General features: G+C 39.0%; 1 protein-coding gene across 1 annotated transcript in view; it reads right to left on the bottom strand.

Annotated features, from left to right (window-relative positions):
• Positions 1-21,845, bottom strand: part of ADGRV1 (adhesion G protein-coupled receptor V1) — a 537,185-nt gene that overhangs the window by 413,499 nt on the left and 101,841 nt on the right. Inside the window, exons 28-34 of the mRNA XM_081504948.1 lie at positions 20,650-21,259; positions 16,423-16,638; positions 11,328-11,543; positions 10,401-10,645; positions 8,996-9,177; positions 7,110-7,921; positions 3,005-3,214 (exon numbers count right to left, since the gene is read on the bottom strand). Coding sequence (XP_081361074.1) covers positions 3,005-3,214; positions 7,110-7,921; positions 8,996-9,177; positions 10,401-10,645; positions 11,328-11,543; positions 16,423-16,638; positions 20,650-21,259 — 2,491 coding nt within the window. The remainder of the gene's footprint in view (positions 1-3,004; positions 3,215-7,109; positions 7,922-8,995; positions 9,178-10,400; positions 10,646-11,327; positions 11,544-16,422; positions 16,639-20,649; positions 21,260-21,845) is intronic.

Genomic DNA, 21,845 nt, shown 5'->3' with positions numbered 1-21,845 from the left:
TTGAACATGACATTAATGATTCTGATGCTGCAGAGCTGTGTGAAGTGAACCATCTAACACAGATTTATAAAGAGTGCATTTATACACAGCATGCAATAAAAACCTACTCTCCCATATTTCTCAATTCTTCCCATTACATTTGAAAGAAAGTAATATTTACCACTGGGCATCTATCCATGCCTTAGGACAAAAATGTAGAAGTAGGACTTTACAGAATTCAATACACTGTTAAACACGAAGGCCATTCCACCCCATGAACTGAAACTGTATCTTAAAGCCAGAAGTTCGGCACAGTCCACATTTTAAAACTAATCACATAAATGAAACTCCAACACTAGGTCAAAAGCAACATTAACACTGTGAAAAGCACATATGGCATTTTTATAATTTCATTTCCTTAGCAGTTATCTTTGAAGAATCACCATGAAGTTTTCATTTTTGTAAACTTCTGCATGATATATATTTCTCTATGCAATTCTGCAGTAACATAAAGAATACACACACAAAATGCTGAATTCTTGAGGTCGAAAATAATGCTTTTGAAAAAAGAAAATTAACTTAGACTCTAAGAAAAGGTTCAGGAGGAAAGAGAAAGACAAGTAAACTAAAAAATAGAAATTTCTTCCATTTTTTATTTAGAAAATGTAAAAGTCTAGGGAGTACTAACTAATGGATGCAATTCATCGTCCTATTTCCTGTACCAAACTCATGCTCACAGGTTGATATGATAAAGCAGATTTATTATATTTTATCATATCAGATATGATACGATAATTATATCAGTTTTCTCCAGTTTTTCTCCTTTCCTTGCTCTCAGAGCCAATAAGCTGAATATCCCCTAAGGCAGTGCTTCTCACCCCTAAAGCAGTGAAAGACAAGGGGTTTTTGTTTTGTTTTCCTTGATCTATCATAGACTGACAGTTTTATAAAACAAACAAAAAAATATAAATGAGTAGGTAAGTTAAATGTCAAAAGGACACACATACAAAATATAAGCCCAAAGATATCACTTTTGGATTTCACAGCAAAATGAGATTATAAAAGTCTCTAGAAAAGATTATTTCCATTTTTGAATTTATCTTGTCACACAACAGAAGCAAAAAACACTTTGTGTGAAGACATCAACTTGAGGACCAGACTCTGAGGGGCTAACCGCCCCCAGGGCGTCTACCTCCTGTCTCTCATCCTCAGTAATGTGCGGTCCCTCCCAAGTTCTCCTCTAAAATTCCTCCGCAGTTACTACTGTTTCCCATAGCCCATCTGGGAATCTAACCTCACTGGTGCCCAGGTTAGTGCAGCACAGACACAAGGCTTACTTTCTTCTGGTAACTAATGAGAACACACTCTTATTTTGGTCTCTTCCCGCTCCTCTAGCAGAGCCTTCTCTCCCCTCTCTCCTTTGCCTTTTGCCTTTCCTGGACCCTCGCCTGGTATTTCACACAGCTCCATCCTTAACAGCTTGCCTTTCTTCCCCCAACCACCAAAATCTAATAATTTTCCTGATTTCAACTATTATCTCTAAAAAATCCAATTCCTCTTACTCAAGATAGAGTCAGCTTCTCTCACCCATTTCCTCCTCTCACATGGACACTGTTACTCAAATTCATTATTCTTTCAACTCAAATATTTCCCTAACTTTTCTGCATTGCCCAGTTCCGCAGCAGACATAAGTTCAAGCAAAACAAAGCTTCTTCTCACAAGATGCCCTACAGCGTAAGCTTTGGATTCAGACAGCACTAGGTTTAAGCTCCACCATGAATAACCAAGTGCTGGGTAGTCCCTCTAACATTCAGTTTCCTTGTCTGAAAATCTGGTGTACATCATCATACTCACTTCATAGCCCTGTTGTTGAAATTGAGCGAAATAATAGATGTAAAATGTCTGGCAGGCAGAAAACACTCAATAAATGTTATTGTTGTTGTCATTATTATTAAGATTAACTTCTCCTGCAGTGACTTTTTACTCGTATTATACTACAAATAATTTTTTGAGAGTTGATGATCTGTCTTTAGACTGGATTTATAGCAATTCGTTAGTCACTTTTACTCACTGTTGCTATGACAATATGAGATTCCAAACCATTAATAAGAGGGAAGAGTGTTGGAAAATGTCTCAGATATTTGCATTAAGTTGAATAAACTTGCAAGTTGGGAATATGGTAAGGTAAAAGACGACGCACACTAAGATGTCCTCAGTTTCCAGCACAGCCACAACACCAACTACAGGATTCTGTCCAGCCACTTAACCTGTGTGTCAGTTTTCTCATTGTAAAAATCAAAGTCCAAATGCATGATCTATATTCTTTTCATTTCTTACATCTTTGAGATACAATTATTTTTAAACACAAATTATAGTGAAACACAATCTATAAATACCAGTTTTATCTCAAACAGCCTTATTTAAAGACAAAAACACTGTCGTGATGCTTTAAACAAACAAAAAGCAGCACATAAATGTAAACCCTATAAATGATATAAAATATTAAGTTTCAAAGAAATTACTGTTTTTTACGGAGAAAGGGGATACTTTATCAATTTTCTAATTTGGCACTTAATTCATAAATATACTGCCATACAAATGTAAAATCCAGGCTAAAATAGTCACTGATTAGAAACTACTATTTGTTTGGAACAGTCAATATTTCACCATTAAGCACTTAGCATTTAGAGCTAACTTAATCCTCACACAGAAACCTATGAAGGAAATAGTATTTCCCATAATTTAATAGATGAGAAAGCTGAGCATCCTAGGTTTGACCAATTTCCTTAAAATCACACTAGTGGGGAGTGGCAAGCTAGAACACAATACCAATCTGCAAGGCTCCTGAATCTAGTTAAACAGCTCATTATACAGCCCTCTCCCAAATAAGCTCCACATATATTAACAGACCCAGCTGTACAAAATAATGAAAGAATTTGTAAAAATAGGAAACTTTAAAAGACTAGACAAAAAATTATCTCCATGGAAAAGAGAGTGAATGTGCTCAACAATAAAAAGAACCCACCTTCATGACCTATGACAGATCTGGAAGCAGTCTGAAAGCTAACAACGCCCGCCACATTGTCATTGGCCAAAATGTTCACTCTGACGGTGTCAGAACTGGGCAAAATTCTACTTCCGCCTTCCGTGTACACCAAACTAACTACAATGATTTCATCATCCTCTGGCTCGGAGTCATCCAAAATGGTCAAAATGGCAACCTTTTTGGTTTCACCTGTAAAGATTTAATGGGATAAAACCTAAGTAAGAAAATCATCAACAGAGAATTCACAGAGGTCCAAAATAACTTTCCTCAAAAACTGTTAAGGTAAAATATGTGGGTGCTCAGTCGCTCAGTCATGTCCGACTTTCTGCAACCTCACAGACTGTAGCCTGCCAGACTCCTTCCTCTGTTCATGGCATTTCCCAGGCAAGAATACTCGAGTGGGTTGCCAATTTCTCCTCCAAGGACTCTTCCCCACCCAGGGATAGAACCCGTGTCGCCTGCATTGGCAGGTGGATTCTTTACCACCGTGCCACCTGGGAAGGCTGCGTATGTAAGTAAAAATACATAAGTAAATTATAACAATTCAGTATCTTGAGCAATATTAGTGTCACTATAAACAAATGTACTGCAGCCATGAAATTATAAGACACTTGCTCCTTGGAAGAAAAGTTATGACCAACCTAGATAGCATATTAAAAAGCAGAGACATTACTTTGCCAACAAAAGTTCATCTAGTCAAAGCTATGGTTTTTCCAGTGGTCATGTATGGATGTGAGAGCTGGACTATGAAGAAGGCTATAGGTGGACTATAAAGAGTGCTGAAGAATTGATGCTTTTGAACTGTGGTGTTAGAGAAGACTCTTGAGAGTCTCTTGGACTGCAAGGAGATCCAACCAGTCAATCCTAAAGGAAATCAGTTCTGAATATTCACTGGAAGGACTAATGCTGAAGCTGAAACTCCACTACTTTGGCCACCTGATGCAAAGAACTGACTCACTGGAAAAGACCCTGATGCTGGGAAAGATTGAAAGCGGGAGAAAAAGGGGATGACAGAGGATGAGATGGTTGGATGGCATCACTGACTCGATGGACATGAGTTTGGGTAAGCTCTAGGAGTTGGTGATGGACAGGGAAGCCTGGCATGCTGCAGTCCATGGGGTCGCAAAGAGACAGACACAACTGAGTGACTGAACTGAACTGCTAGCCTGTATACCCTTTCACATATAAAGCACTATAAAATTTCATTAACATGGACAGACTGTGGAAAGGACATTTTGAATTCAGAAAGTTAAAGGGTAGAATTATTTCAAGGAATCATGGTTTTATTCCTGGTGTCTAGCCTAGAACCGTGACCTAGCTAGGGGAAGAGACTCTGCAGCAACTACTGTTTAGAAATAGCTCCTTCTAGAAAGGTGAATCTCATTCTCATCCTGGTGTTACTGTGAATGATTTTCAGATAATTGAGCCAAAACTTCCCTGAAAGACCAAGGACACTTAGGGAATAGTGGTCAAAATGAGAAACAGAAAAGATGGTAAATTCTGAGGCAAAGAACCCACCCAAATGGGGTAAGTCTTTGGGAAGCCAGATGAGATGACAACATCAAATACTAGTTCTTAGGATATGGACAACGAGGGAAGGAAGCAGAAGAGGATTTCAAAGGGATGTGTGACACCAGCAAGGGCCAAGAATTTACTCTGCAATTTAGTCTAGGACCCCACTAATAGACAGACCACTGAACACCCCCAAACCCAACACGGCTTCTGCTGTTCAGCTTACAGTGGTCCCCATCTAATTCACTGCCACTTTCTGAAAGAGGTTGAAAGGGTGAGAAAAAGCAGGAAAAAGGAAAAAGTAGGTGTGAATGCATGTTCTCTGTCTCATGACGCTGGCGTGCAAGCGCGTGTGCTCAGTCATGTCCAACTCTTTCTGGCCCCATGGACTGTAGCCCGCCAGGCTCCTCTGTCCATGGAATTTTCCAGGCAAGAATACTGGAATGGGTTGCCATTTCCTACTCCAGGGGATCTTCCCACCCCAGGGATTGAACCCACATCTCTTCTGTCCCCTGCATTGGCAGGCGGATTCCTTACCACTAGCATCACCTGGGAATCCCCATGACCCTGGTATGTTTTATCAATTCAGTGTTAAGACTGCCTCAAGAGAATATATATTATCTGAGAACAAAGGTTAACTACAAAATATAGTCTATTTTGTATGATGCTAAAGTTACAACTCAAGGTAATACTAACTGTTATAATGGTACTATATTACACAATAACTTCTTTAGAGTTACTAAAGCCACTAAAACATCTAATCTTAAATTTTCATTTCCACTCACTCAAATTGTCATTATTTTCCTTGAAACAGGGGGAAATGTCACCAATTAGTAACCTAGGCACATACATACCTCCCACATCAAGTATATCAGTATTCCATTGTTCCCCAAGTCACTTACTAGGAAATAACCATTATAGAGGGCTTCCCTGATTGCTCAGCCAGTAATGAATCCATCTACAATGTAGGAGACACAGGTTCAATCCCTGGGTTGGGAAGATCCCCTGGAGAAGGAAATGGCAACCCACTCCATTATCCCTGCCTGGAAAATTCCATAGACAAAGGAGCCTGGCAGGCTACAGCCCACAGGGTCGCAAAGAGTCAGACACAACTGAGTGACTAGGCACAAGCTCAACCATTATAGACAAGTTTAAACTATCTTAAAAAGTTACTCTAAAATGTAATGCTTATTAGATGTTTCAAAAGTATAATCTATATGCATCATAACCCCTAATTACTGTTTCCAACAAAGTATATGCATTAAAGGATAAAATATGCAATGAATTGCTCTAAGATATGAAATTGTGAATAACATTTACTTCCTTTATTTTATTGTATAACCTGAAGATTTTATGAGTATAATTACTTTTCAATCAGAAAAAATAAAACTATGTTAAAAAGCCATATGGAATTTATAAGTGCCCAAATCATGAGTTAAATAACGACTTCAGTAAAGATATCTTTCTTTCACCCAAAGAAAACTATTTTAAATATATGAACGTTCAAAATTTTCAAATACTTGGTGATTCAATCAACCCTGGAAAAGAATTGGTAAATCTGCACTAATCCTAATTATTGTCCAAGTTCTCTATAATTTTACTGTTCGTGAAAATTTAAAATAGTGATCCCATTCAAACTAATACAGTATTATAAGCTCATCTATCACTAGGTCACTATGCTTAATATAACATGAATAAAGTCACCCAATGAAGTGAAAGTTGCTCAGTCGTGTCCGACTCTTTGCAATCACATGGACTGTAGCCTGCCAGGCTTCTCTGTCCATGGAATGCTCCAGGCCAGAATACTGGAGTGGAGTGGGATCAAACCCAGGTCTCCTGCTTGTAGGCAGATTCTTTACCATCTGAGTCACTAGGGAAGCCCAAATTTATACTATTTATGCTGTTGCTGCTGTTTAGTTACTAAGTCATATCCAACTCTTTGTGACCCCATGAACTATAGCACACCAGGCCCCCCATCCATGGGATTTCCCAGGCAAAAATACTGGAGTGGACTGCCATTTCCTTCTGCAGAGGATCTTCCTGACCCAGGGACCAAACCTGTGTCTCTTGCATTGGCAGGCAGATTCTTTACCACTGAGCCACTAGGGAAGCCCTTATACTATTTATACTTGTTATTTTCTTTGGAGGTTTATCCTGAGTTGTCAGTGCATATGAAAAAGCTTCCCATTTCTTGCCTATTAATACTTTTTACTCACATGTTTAATTGGGGATACACGGCTCGTTCCTATAACTTCCTTTACAAAATTAAAACTTGCTTTGGATATGTTTCTACATTTCCTTAAAGGCTCTGCTATCACACATAAAAGGGATCAAATCCTCACATTCCCTAAAAATCTTCTCTTTTTATCCAACTAAAAAGATACACACGCAGGGCCCCATCAGCCCTCCACATGTCAGGTCAACCATTAACAAGCCAACTGCTACTTTTTTCGTTCACTTTTACACATTAGCAAGAATGTACATAGTAAGAATGCATATGAACACTATCATAAAAATGGACTATAATGACTTTCCCAGGGGGAACTGAAATCCATTGAGAACCATCACTCACCTTCAGCAAAAGTCAGAATGTCTCCAGCACCTATAAAATCTAAACCTTCAGTGGCTGTTCCACCAACGACACGCCATTCAACTGTCACCTGACCTAAGCTGCCTCCTGTCCTGTGGATCACCATCTCCACTGTGGTTTGAGGCTGCTCCTGAACTTCGACATAAAAGCCATCTTCGGAGGTGTTGGGACTGATACTGTAGATCACAAACACTCCAAAGGCATCACCATTTAATGCTATGACAACTGTAGAGGTGTTTGGCTGTCCTATGGTTGGTTGGTTTTTGAAACTGGCTGTGACGTTCATGAGATGAACTTCAAGGAGAGAAATCAGGAAACTCTCATCCATCTCTGGGAAATCGTCGGGAAGAATGGAAACGGTGAGATTTGCAAATTCGTCGCCTTCCAGCATGATGGCCCACTGCCCTGTCACCGGCTCATAGTCACTACCAGCCACAGCCTGACCGCTAAAAAGAGACACTACTCTGGTCACGTTTTTCTTGTAGGTCCAGAAGTCTGAGTTGTTGGCAGTTGGGGTGGTCCATGAAGTCATCCAAAAACACTGGGGGCCTTCAGAAGCACTGAGGAAGGAAAACGCTGAGCATGCGTGTTCTTTGAGGCACAAAGTGGCACAAGTATCCTGGGGTTCCCCCATTGCAGAGACATTCACCCAAGTTCTCCAAAGTGGGTCAGGCACCCCTTGAATTGGCGATTCATAGTAGGACAGTAAGTCTTGACCCTCCTCAGCTGCAAGAGCCACTACATCAGTATCAGAAGTACCGTAGAACAACAACAGCCGACCAAAGTGCCCTCCGCTAAAACGTGGAGTGACAAAAGACAGGTTAGGCATTCAAAGCAATCTGTGCATTACACGCAGAGGAGAGAACGCTGAAGGCGGTTTCCACTTTTTTAAAATGGATAAAGTACTAGCACACACACAAGCATGTTTCTTAACTAAATTTCTATGTCTCACTGAGTTTTCTTACGTATGGAAATCTGGTTCATTATCATTCAGATAATACTTATTTTTAAGCCAGCTATGAAAATATCTTGCTGCTGCTGCTAAGTCGCTTCAGTCATGTCCGACCCTGTGCGACCCCATAGACGGCAGCCCACCAGGCTCCGCTGTCCCTGGGATTCTCCAGGCAAGACCTCTGGAGTGGGTTGCCATTTCCTTCTCCAATGCATGAAAGTGAAAAGTGAAAGTGAAGCCGCTCAGTCGTGTCCGACTCTTCGCGACCCCATGGACTGCAGCCTACCAGGCTCCTCCGTCCATGGGATTTTCCAGGCAAGAGTACTGGAGTGGGTTGCCATTGTCTTCTCCCGAAAATATCTTGCAAGATATGCAAATCATATCCATTTCAGAATTTTCAAGCAGAGTTAGAAAATGAATCTCCACTACTAACTTTCACTTAAACTAACAATGATACCAACATGGGTACATTTCAAGGAAAAGTAAATGTAATTACTTGCCACAAGGTTGCAAGACCACCTATTTTTCTATTTCTGAAGGAGCTCAGTGAACAGTATGCTGCCTCACAAAAGAAAGGCAGGAGAAAGAAAGAACCTGAAAATCAACTACTTCACATGGCATCAGAATGAGCTTCAATTTAGAAACCAGTTGTTTTTAAGTTCTAATTCAAACAAATCACCAATTAAAGCAATAAATGTCTGGGGTTAGAAAGCCAAATGATGTATAACCCATTTCACTAATAAAAGGTATGGGAAAAATAATGAGTACTTTATAGTGATAAGCATAATTTAATTAACAGATTATAATAACCTGTAAAATACTTTACATTATGTAAAAACTACCATAATTACATTATTGGCTTGTGCAAGAGATCCTTTTCCACCACCCCACAAGTCCCGAGCAGCATCTCATATACCTTCTCCTGACAGTTATGTTAGCACAGGAACTTCTTTCCAGAGGCTCTTGAACACGAGAAACCGACTGAACAAAGGCTACTGTACCGTAAGGATTATCATTGGCAGGAATAATAATATTTGCCACTCGATCTAACCCAATAGTACCTCCACCAGAGGCATCAGTTAGTTGCACTTGGATAACCTAAAAATACAGTGAAAACTTTCTTAACAGAATCCCGGTTCTGAAATTAGAATAAACACAACGCAAGAAAAACAATCAAAGATATCCATACAAGAACACAATATAGTGTCACACTAGTGAACATAAAGAAACTCCTCCACTACATTTACAAACCCAACATGTAACAGAACAGTCCTTCACCAACTTTAACACTAAAGCATGACTGCACATAAGAAATACAGGCTGTTTAAGTTCCTTAATATTCTGTTACACAGTTGCGTGAATCAATTTTAAGATGCCTCTTTATATTTACCGCTTCAATAATATACTTGTAAGCCCTACACACTTTTTTACTAAGGGAGAATATTGCATATGAGTTTTATGAATAGTTTATTTATTATGCTTTATTTCCCACATTCTCATAAGTGGAAATTCTCTGATAAAATTTGAAACAAAAATATATCATGATGTCACCTAAATTTAGAGGAAAGGAAAGAGAAATGTTTTATATGTGTTAACTAATAACTAATATTTAAGAAGTGAGTAATGACACAGTTAGCACTCAACTGAAATTTTATGGACTTCCCTTCTACAAAAATTTGACACTATTAAAGGATAAATGCTGTTAAATCTAATTTTATGAGCTCTAGGTTTTAATAATTCTTGAATTTCATAAAATAAAATTATCTTCAGCCAATATATGTCAGTGATGAATCAACTTCCCCACTGAGACTCTATCTTTATTTGCCACTGCACGTTTTTATCATGAAAAATAAATATCAGGCAAACAAATCTCACATGGAATTTGTCAAAGAGTAAATCCTAAAGAATAAATGAATGAGCAGAAAATCAAAATCCACATGTAATTAAGATTGATTGGCCCACACTCAAGCCAAGAGAGATTATGAATAAAAACAAATTAAGTTTATGTGAAACAATATAGCAAACTTTCTGTCAGATTATATATGTTTAATCACTTAACCAAAATGTAGAAAAATATAATTGTACAAAAAAAAAATCTTATACTAGTAAGCTAGTATATGTACAAGTATGAGACCTATGTCTAAAATATTCTTGTTTTTGTTTTCTGTAAGGATCTCTTTTCACACTACCAAGTTTTGAACATTCTTGCAGAAATAATTTATTGGACACCTCTATAAATGTCACAATAACAGGCATCTGTTCTAATCACTATAAGACAAGATAGGTTTACAGTGTCATTCTAGACTAGCCATTCCTCTCACCTCTTCAATCTCCGGAACGTCGTCAGCCAGGACCTCTAACAACAAGGTTTGAATGGTTTCCCCAGGGGCAAAGGTCACATTACCTGAGACAACTCGCAGGTCGCCAGTAGCAGGCTGTCCATTAATAGTGGCAACCCACTGAACAGTAACATTGCCGAGTGTCCCAGAATTTCGAATTATTGGCAGGTTTACCTTCACTGAGTTAAACTCAGGTTCCTCTACAGTAAGTTTAGTAATCTGAAAACCTAAAGGGCAAAGCAGAGATAATTTCAAATACAAAGGGAAACTAAGTCAACATAAAGCGAACCAACCGCCACCCTATAGTCAATTCTTTTTCCCCCCGAACAATCTAAGAAGCTAAGCTCCACAAAATCAGAGAAACATGCTATGATACAAATTGCTCAGGCCTGCCAAATTTCCCAAATTATTTTTCATTACGATTGAAACAGAAATCATAAACTCAAAGGCCCACAGAGGTCAGACATGTGTCAATCATGAGTGAAGTGGGTCCCATGACTTCTGGGGTGAACGGCATGGTGCAAGCCTGGCAGTTGGTATTTTGCTCCGAAGACTGATGCTATGCAAAAAGGGGAGCTTGATGTCACCATACCTTTTTACTATCAAGAAAGCCCAAAAATTCAGATTTTTGTACAAATTTCTGTGAATCAGTTCTTTTAACAATTGGTCTAAGATTCACAAAATACATCCAGGAGCCAGATCTGACCTAAAAGCCTAAACGTGTATGATCTCTAGGTTTATGCTAAGAGGTTGATTTCTAACCACAGGTGGTGAACATACATAGATGTCCTTATATATCAGTAATAGCAGGTTAAAAGGAAACAAGATTAAATCAATTTTGAGGTTCTAAAGATAAAGAAATGTATGAATCTATACAAATAAGTAAGAGACAAGGACTAGTTTCATTACCAAATAATCCATAGGGATCATCAGAGGCCTCAATAATAATGATCGCCTCTGTTAACACCCCGAGTTTCGCCCCTCCTGTTGTTTCATTCAGCAGTTGCACAAGAAAAGATTCTTCCAGCTCAGGGTAGATGTCATTAATGATATATATTGGCACAGCTTTACTGGTTTCCCCTTCTAGTAAGACCACATCCGATGAAGCTATACTATAATCTTCACCTACAAAGACAAAAAGAAAAATGCTAAGACTTCTTCTAGGACATGATAATAAACCCCCTATACACTAGGGAAATACTATGACAGATCACAATTCATGGACATACTTCGCAAGATGTTTCTAAGGACAGTGACTGCATTTATTTTAGACAGAAGATTTCATTTCTCTTGCAAGAAAAAAATGGGTTTGATACAACACAATAATGAAAAACCATCCTGGCTATTCAAGTTCATGTCTTCATTTTTAGAAATACATATACATAGTGTTCTACTTGCCATATACACATATAGATGATACAAATATACACAGACATATAGATACGGATATGCACACGAACATAAAGAATCATTCATTACCACAAGATGGCCCCTTATTTACAAAAGTAAAAAATATATATATGATACTTTCAAAACAACAATTCTGATCTCACTGGGGAGACCAATTACACTGCTGCACAGAGATAGGCACGTCAATATCATCAATCTTACAGCTGGAAAACATGACTTTTTCTACAGAGTTGGATTAAAAGCTGCTAATGTATACCCCTACATGGACCACAGCCTTGTCATGGTGAAGGGGCTCGTGCAACGCAAAGAAGCTATGAGCCATGCTGCGTAGGCCACACAAGATGGACATGTCATACAAAGAGTTCTCACAAAATGTTGTCCACTGGAGAAGAAAATAGCAAATAACTCCAGTACTCTTGGCTCGAAAACCAGCAGTATGAAAAGGAAAAAAGATATGACACCAGAAGATGAACCCCAGAGGTGGGAAGGTGTCCTATATGCTACTGGGGAAGAGATGAGGACAATTACTAACAGCTCCAATAAGAATGAAGTGGCTGGGCCAACGCGGAAACTTCTTTCTCGACGCTCAGCTGTGAATGTATCTGGTGGTGAAAGTAAAGTTCAATGCTCTAAAGAACAATATTGCATAGGAACCTGGAATGTTAGGTCCATGAGCCAAGGTAAATCAGCCATGGTCAAGCAAGAGATGGCAAGATTGAATATTAACATCTTAGGAATCAGTGGACTAAAATGGATGGGAATGGGCGAATTTAATTCAGATGGCCATTATACCTACTACTGTGAACAAGACAACACTTAGAAGAAATGGAGTAGCCCTCGTAATCGGCAAAATAGTCCAAAACGCAGTACTTGGGTGCAATCTCAAAAATGACGGAATGATCTCAGTTTGTTTCCAAGAAAAACCATTCAATATGACAGTAATCAAGTCTCTGCCCCAACCACTGATGTCAAAGAAGCCAAAGCTGAATGGTTCTATGAAGACCTACAACACCTACTAGAACACATACCAAAAAAGATGTCCTTTTCATCACAGGGGATTGAAATGTAAAAGCAGGAAATCAAGAGACACCCAGAGTAAGAGGCAAGTTTGGCCTTGGAGTACAAAATGAAGCTGGGCAAACACTAACAGAGTTTTGTCAAGTGAACATGCTGGTCATAGCAAACATCTTTATCCAACAACAAAAGAGACGAATTTACATATAAACATCACCAGATGGTCAATGTGAAATCAGACTGACTATGTTCTTTGCAGCCAAAGATGGAGAAGCTCTATCCAGTCAGCAAAAACAAGACCTGGAGCTGACTGTGGCTCAGACCATGAGCTCCTCATTGCAAAATTCAGGTTTAAGAAGAAAGTAGGGAAAACTACTAGACTATTATGTATGATCTAAATCAAATTCCTTACGATTATACCATGGAAGTGACAAATAGATTCAAGGGATTAGATCTGGTAGACAGAGTGCCTGAAGAACTATGGACAGAGGTTCAACACATCATACAGGAGATGATGGCCAAAGCCCCCAAAAAAAAAGAAAATAATGCAATAAGCCAAAGTGGTTGTCTGAGGAGGCTTTACAAATAGCTGAGAAAAGAAAAGAAGTAAAAGGCCAGGGAGAAAGGAAAAGATACACTCAAATGAATGTAGAGTTCCAGAGAATAGCAAGGAGAGAAAGGATGATCATCTTTAAAAAACAGTGCAAAGAAATAGAGGAAAACAATAGAATCGGAAAGTCTAGTGATCTCTTCAAGAAAATTGGTGATATCAAGGGAACATTTCATGCAAGGATGGACACAATAAAGGACTGAAACTGTAAGGACCTAACAGAAGCAAACGAGATAAGGAAGAGGTGGCAATAATACAAAAAAGAACTATAGAAGAAAGGTCTTAATGACCTGGATAAGCAGGATGGTGTGGTCACTCACCTACAGCCAAATATCCTGGAGTGTGAACTCAAGAAGGCTTTAGCAAGAATCACTATGAACAAAGCTAGTGGATGTGACAGAATTCCAGCTGAACTATTTCAAATCCCAAAAGATAATGCTGTGAAAATGCTGCAGTGAATATGGCAGCAAATTTGGAATACAGCAGAGGTCACAGGACTGAAAAAGAGCTAGTTTTCATTCTAAACCAAAAAAAGAGCAAAGCGAAAGAAAGTTCAGACTACCATACAACTGCTCTCATTTCACATGCTAGCAAGGTAATGTTCAAAATCCTTCAAACTAGGCTTCAGCAGTTCATGAACCAAGAACTTCCAGATGTAAAAGTTGAGTTTCAAAGAGGCAGAGGAAATAAGAGATCAAACTGTCAACATCCATTGGATCATAGAAAAAGCAAGGGAAGTCCAGAAAAACATCTACTTCTGCTTCACTGACTACACTAAAACCATTGACATGTGGATCACAACAAACTGTGGAAAATTCTTCAAGAGATGGGAATACCAGACCACCTTACCTGCTTCCTGAGAAATCTGTACATGGGTAAAGAAGCAACAGCTAGAACGGAACAGGAACAATGGACTGGTTCAAAATTGGGTAAGGAGTATGACAATTCTTATTTAAATTCTAAGCAGAGTACATCATGAAAAATGCCAGGCTGGATGAATCACAAGCTGGAATCAAGATTGCCAGGAGAAATAGCAATAAACTCAGAAATGCAGATGATACCACTTTAATGGCAGAAAGTGAAGAGGAACTAAAGAGTCTCTTGATGAGGGTGAAAGAATAGAATGAAAAAGCTGGCTTAAAACTCAACATTCCAAAAGCTAAGATCATGGCATCCTGTCCCATCACTGCAAATAGATGGGCAAACAATGGAAGCAGTGATAAGACTTTATTTTCTTGGGCTCCAAAATACTGTGGACAGTGACTGCAGCCACGAAATTAAAAAACGCTTGCACCTTAGGAGGTATGACAAACCTAGACAGTATATTAAAAACTAGAGACATCACTTTGCCAATAAAAGTCCATATAGTCAAATCTATGGTTTTTCCAGCGGTCGTGTATGGATGTGAGAGTTGGACCATAAAAAAGGCTGAGCATGGAAGAACTGATGCTTTTGGACTGTGGTGTTGGAGAAGACTCTTGAGAGTCCCTTGGACAGCAAGGAGATCAAACCAGTCAATCTTAATGGAAATCAATCCTGAACATTCACTGGATGGACGATGCTGAAGCTGAAGCTCCAATACTTTGGCCACCTGATGGGAAGAGTTGACTCATTAAAAAGGACCCTGATGGTGGAGAAGATTAAGGGCAAGAGGAGAAGGGGGCGACAGAGGATGAGATGGTTGGATGGCATCACCGACTCAAAGGACATGAGTTTGAGCAAACTCCTGGAGATAATAAAGGACAGGGAAACCAGGGGTGCTGCAGTCCATGGGATCACAAGGGGTCAGGCACGACTTAGCGACTGAACATCAAAAATGACAGGAGACAGTGGAGGACAGAGGAGCCTGGCATGCTACAGTTCATGGGGTCACAAAGAGTCAGACATAACTGAACAACAACATATCACTCAGGGTGGCTTTGTCTCTGGTCAAACAGCAAATGAGGAAAAGAGAGAGGCAGAGACGCAGGTTCGGTCCCTGGAGTCAGGAAGATCCCCCAGAGAAGGGCATGGCAGCCCGCTCCAGTATTCTTGCCTGGAGAATCCCATGGACAGACAGGAGTCTGGCGGGCTACAGTCCATCAGGGTCGCAAAGAGTCGGACATGACTGAAGTGACTTAGCACGCATGCACTTATGGAGTTTATATGCTAATTTCCTAGAACATGGATCAATCCTCAAGATCTGTCAAAGTGTAAAGCCCCCTGTATATAAGCATTCCTCTATGGGGGGCTACACTCCCCCCGTACACATACACACTCACACACACACGTCATTCACACACACAGCAGGGACTAGGTAAGACTGCTTTATTTTCTTTTCAAGCAAGTGTCACATCCAAAAGATTTATTTCAAAAAATCAATCGGGTTATCCTATCCATTCACACTCATGTCCTTTGAGTGCACACTAGAAAGGTTCTAACTGAATAGCTCTTAGGCAAAACTCCCTAAGAGGCCATAACTGAACTATAAAAGAAGACTGCATTTGGCAATACAATCCTTTTCCTTATATACAAAATAGTTAATGCTAATAACTGTCTCTACCATGGTCTTCATAAATAAACAAACAATAAGATAAATGAGTTGAGAGACATAACTGTTGCCAATACTGCAATTATACAGCTGCACGTTTTATCCTGCATTCCTCAGTATTATTTACACATGAATCCCTTCCAAAAACTTTAAAAGTACACAGGGAGAAAGCCTAACAATGCTTTCCTTGGTTTACTTTTCATGGGTTTGTGCATAGTAACCTTTTAAATTCATATACAATTTGCCAACAGTTTTCACAAATTCTGCAAAATCAATGTCATAAATACATAATAAAAAGTCTAGATTTGCGCCTTAAAAAGATGCAAGGGTATTATTGCTTTCTCGTTGATTTTTCTCACTACATCTTTGAGTGGCTTTGTTAATCAAGGATACAATTTCCCTCTAAAACACTTCACTGCTCCTTAGATGTCTTTTCTCACCGGCTATTGCAGTTATTGGCACGGCTTTAAACTTCACAGAAACATCTGCAAATGCTCCTCCTGTTCTTGTCACATTGATAATGGGTCCAACATGATTTTCTGCTACTCGAACAACTGGTGCTGAGAGCTGAAGAGTTCCAAAAGCATCATCATTGGCAATGATAATTAACTGAGCAATAGCTTCTACTTTAGGCCCCAGGCGTGGAGAGTTTGGAACTGAAAGACAGAAGAAAAACTAATATATCAAAATTCTAACAACTCGTCAAAAGTCATCAAGAAGCCTCAGCCAATATATAGAATGGATAAACAACAGAGTCCTACTGTATAACAGAGAGAACTATGATCAACTATGATAAACCATAACGGAAAAGAATATGAAAAAGATGTATGTGTGGTGTGTGTGTGTGTATCACTTTGCTATACAGCAGTAATGAACAGAACACTGTAAATCTACTATACTTCAATAAAAAAAATTTTTTATAGAAGCCGCAGCAAGATCCATGAGCCAAATGGGATTATCATTTTGTGTTTTCTACTATTTATATTAAAAATATTTATCGATTACTATGTACCAGCATGAATTTATATATTGGGGATACAAAAGTAAACAGAAAGTTCCTACTTCCCTGTAACTTCTAGGGTGATTTTTATTATAGCAAAGGACTAATTACCCTACAAGGATTATTTTAATAGGTACTAGAAACTTCTCAAAAGAAAAAATGACTAGAGGATAATTAATCATCACTTCACATAATATTATAATAGATAATGGTGAAACTTACAGAATTATGCTCTTCCAATTAGTTACCAGCATTCTATAAATTTTTTTAAAGCTACTATGCCCATTCCAGTCCTCTTGCCTGGAAAATCCCATGGACGGAGGAGCCTGGTAGGCTACAGCCCATGGGGTTGCAAAGAGTCGGGACACGGCTGAGTGACTTCACTTCCCGCACTTCACTCACTTCATGCTTTACCAGTGGAGAAGGAAATGACAACCCACTCCAGTATTCTTGTCTGGAGAATCCCATGGACGGGGGGGCCTGGCGGGCCGTGGTCCATGGAGTCGCAGAGAGTCAGACACAACTGAAGTGACTGAGCACAGTTACAAAATTGAGCAGGAAAGTCATTTAGTTCCTTGTCCTCGAAGAGGAGCTGAATGTCATCACACTCCAATGCAATTACTGCCTCTCTCTGTGCTTACCTGTCCTTCCCCACAAACCTATTACCCCTGCACCATCTCAATTAATAGTCACTCAATTACAGAGTCAGCTTCAACGCTACCCCAAAGCTAGTATAGAAAGAGTGTGCTTATTTATGCTTTTACTGCTATACTTCTAAGCCTATCTTTAAGACTCTCGTCTTACTTGCCACTGATTTTAGGGAGAACAAAACTTATTTTGAAGGCAGTGAAGACCCTCTACAAACTCTCCCTGACTTACTTTCTAGATTCAATTCTGATTTAGCACCCTTGCCAAAACAATTTTTATGAACTTTCGACAAAAAAGAAGCATCAGCAAGCTCACATTACAAGTAAACAATTTTGAGTTCATATTTAGAACATCTCCAACAATGGTGGTATTTGAAAGCATGTGACAATGAATAAAATTCAGTATTTTCAGACAATATAATCTAGAACAAGTAACGACACCATTTAATTTCAATGATACCATCTCAGATCACCCTAAATTTTATAGCTAAAATCACAAACTATAAATCGATATAATTAAATTCAACTACATTGGGGGAAAATAGCAGTAACCCAGAGTTGCAGAAGCAGATGACATTTTATGAGCGTGCACTATTTGACAGGCATTGTTCCAAGCACTTTCCTTGCATCCAGTAATTTAATTCCCATACCATCTCTATGTGGTGGGTAACAATGTCCACGTCTTACGGATGAGGAATTAGAGGCGCAAAGAGGATGAGGTAGTCAGCTAAGGCGTTAGACTAGAACCTGCTGGACACATTTTAGAGACATCATGTAAGCGTCTGTCCAATCTCCAGCTTCCTCTCTGCAATTCCTCATCAAACCCAGTAGATGCCCTTCCTCCACCCACGACTGTTCGTCCTGCCTCTGCCTGTTCATCACCACTCTGCTCACACTGCCTCCTGAAAGTGCGTGATTCCACTCAGAGCAGAGTAGAGATCTTATCAGGTCCTACACTGATTCTACCTATTAAAATAGAGAACATATCACATAGAACTGCACTGAATTATTCTTTTCTTCTCATTTTTAATGACATTTACTATTTTCTTTCTAAGGCACATAATTGTTCTTTAACTGTTTCGCTTCATAGCTTATGCTGGGTCTGAATTTCCCCACGTATGCTGCATGGCTCCAGGAACATATCCAGCATAAACAAACACATGTTGACTGTTTCTCCCAACCCATAGCATGGTGATATCCTGCATATACCACTTCATTAACAGCTGTTCACATTTATTGAATGCTTACCATATGCCAGACCCTATATTCATTTTCACACGTACAATCATATTTAATCTCCATAAGTCTGTATTACAGATAAGGAAACTTGGGCTTTAACAGTTTATGGGCAACAATTTACTACTATACACTTGGACCTGTTATCTGACACCAGCATCCACAGTTCCCAGTTAGCCACTGCTACATGCAATCCTTCTTCCCAGTTTTATTTCTAGCTCACTTAATAAACTGCACTTCCCTGAAAACTGGGCTATACCGTATAATTCTTGTGCTCAGTCGCTCAGTCGTGTCCATCTCTTTGTGACCCCAGAGATTGTAGCCCACCAGGCTCCTCTGTCCAGGGAATTTTTCAGGCAAGAATATTGGAGTGGGTTGCCACTTCCTCCTCCAGGGGATCTTCCTGACCCAGGGATTCAACCGGCATCTCCTGGGTCTCCTGCATTGGCAGGCAGATTCTTTACCACTGCACCACCTGGAAAGCCCCTTTATAATTCTTACTAAGACTACTTACTGGGTTTTATTTTTATGTTTTGCTATGATAACTGATGCTGAATCACGCTAAGAAAACAAGGGATAGGTTATTGTGTGAGAATTTTAACACTGACTGTAACCTAAAAATTTAATGATAGCAGTTATCCTGCTAAAAAGTAAATTTCCTTTTACAACCCTGGATTACAATTACAATGTGGGCAAGAATGGTGCTCACTACACAATGTATCAGTAAGGTGATAAAATATACTTGTAAGAAACCTTAATCTATATGGTAGAACACAGTTAACATGCAGATCTTGACTCTTGATTATTTAATTCCAATTTTCTTAAGGTGGTCTTATTATATTTTAATAAGATATTTACTTAATATCATATTTACAAATGTTATCCTAAAATTGACATTAAAGTGATATTAAATTAATATCACCAATCTTCCTTTTCTTACTGTCTTATTCCAGAAATCTAGAGTCTTCTCTTTATATAAAAACCCCTATCTAAAGTTATAGGTCTTCAGAGAGAGATGTGACTAACGAGTAAGATATAGCGAGCCCCCAGCTGAGGCCGGCTCTCTGCTAGCAGCCCCCCATTCCCTACAAAGCTACTGGGCCATGACCCCAGGGGGAGAGGGGTCTGTTCTATTTTATTTGAACTGCTCTGTTCAAATACACGCTGTGGAACCAGATCCTCTGCCCAACACAGGTCATCACTCACTCCTCATTCCTCATTCTTATCCCCAACCAGTGCCTTCATCTCAACTCTCAGGATGACTCCCAAATTTCCAGGTCTTCTCACTACTGCTACTGCTGCTAAGTCACCTCAGTCTCACTACTACACAGCCCTTTCCCCCTTCCCTCATGCAGTTGCCAGATCCACCATCTCTTTGTATTGCTTCCCACCGACACAAAGAGACTCTGTTGGTTAAGGAACCATCCAAGGTGGATCAAGGTGAAAGAGACTCAGGATCTTGCTTCCAGGACTGTCCTTGGAACCCCCAGATTGATTTCAGAAGGTTTCGGAAGCTACAATATCTAGTACAAGAGTATTAGAGATCAGTCATATCAGATTTCATAAATATTTCTAAAAATTTAGTCTGGGACTATAACAGAGTTTTAAAACACAATTGCACAGTTTCATGTCCCACTTCTATTTGCCTTATAAACTTTTGTAGGAGGATGCTAGTAAAGTTAGAGCTTACTATTTTTACAGGACTTTTTCACTATACCAAATTCTTAATTTGTTTCAGAATTCTTACCTCTAATAATAAAAACAACACACTAATGGTTACTTACTTAGGCGATTCTGTACTTTCTCTGTTAAAGTAGAGTTGAGTAGTTCAACAAACAAAGACTCCGACCTTTCTGGCTCATCATCATCCAAGACTGAAACAGTTATTGTTGCCTCACTCTGATTGGCTCTAAAAACAGCAAATCCAGAAGCTGGTATATAGTCTTTCCCTTGAGTTGCTCTGGCTAAATTAGGTGGAAAATGAGGCAGTTTTTCCATATCGTCCAGGGTTGCATATGTGACTTTAACTTTTCCCAAGAGGCCTTTTAACCTTATTATTGACAACGTGATGTTCTGGGTTGCTTCCTCCACTTTAATAGGTCTGTTTTTCTCAGAAAAGATGAAGACCCCGTAAGGATCATCACTAGCCAAAACTATTAATGTGGCGTTAGTATGAACGCCTAGAGAGCCACTGGAGACGCTGAGGATGGTCACAGAGAATGCTTTATCCAGTTCCGGATCTTCATCAGGCAATATTTCCACTGTGATGTTGGCGCTCTTCTGTCCAATCTCAAATGTGACATTGCCAGAGGTGAAGGCCAGATCGCCATCAGGGTCAGAGTCTATGCTCCAAAGCAAAGTCACTCGAGACAGAGCCCCATGACTTCTCATAATCTTTAAAATATTTAATATTAAAATATGTTAAAACAGGCATTAAATCCACTGACTTACAGCTTTGGATATACAGAACAACAGGATATTAATTTGTAATTTTATTTTGTATAAGCTGTTCTGAAGAATATAAGATTCTTGAAGGCAATGCACTAGCCAAGTTTGAAGACCCTCAGGGAGTCCCATTTAAAAAATGATTGTTGTATGAAATGACAGATTGAAGGAATATGTTTATCTTCTAACTAAATTGCAGCTGTATCATTTCTGCAACTACAACACATATCAGTAATAAAGCAAATGTAATTAACAGTGTATTACATTGCACATTCATGAAAATGTTTACATTTCCTGCAAAGAGGATATACACTTTACTGTAAGGAAAAGATGACTGTTAATTTTCTGAAAAAATTAGCCATAAAACTCATTTTTTAAAACAGATTATATTTCACTTCAATAGAATATGGAAAACAAAAATTCACCAAAAAGTATACTCAACCCAAGGTTATATAAGATACATTTAAGAAGCAAGAAATACTTTTGTCAATAGTATGTTAAAAAGAATGAAAAATCTTTTTTAAAAAAATCACTT

Source organism: Giraffa tippelskirchi, chromosome 6 (assembly GCF_054371585.1).
Source record: "Giraffa tippelskirchi isolate mGirTip1 chromosome 6, T2T-mGirTip1v1.2.pri, whole genome shotgun sequence".
Classification (NCBI taxonomy): Eukaryota; Metazoa; Chordata; class Mammalia; order Artiodactyla; family Giraffidae; genus Giraffa; species Giraffa tippelskirchi.
Note: the sequence above shows the minus strand (reverse complement) of the source record. Positions and strands in the feature narration are given on the sequence as shown.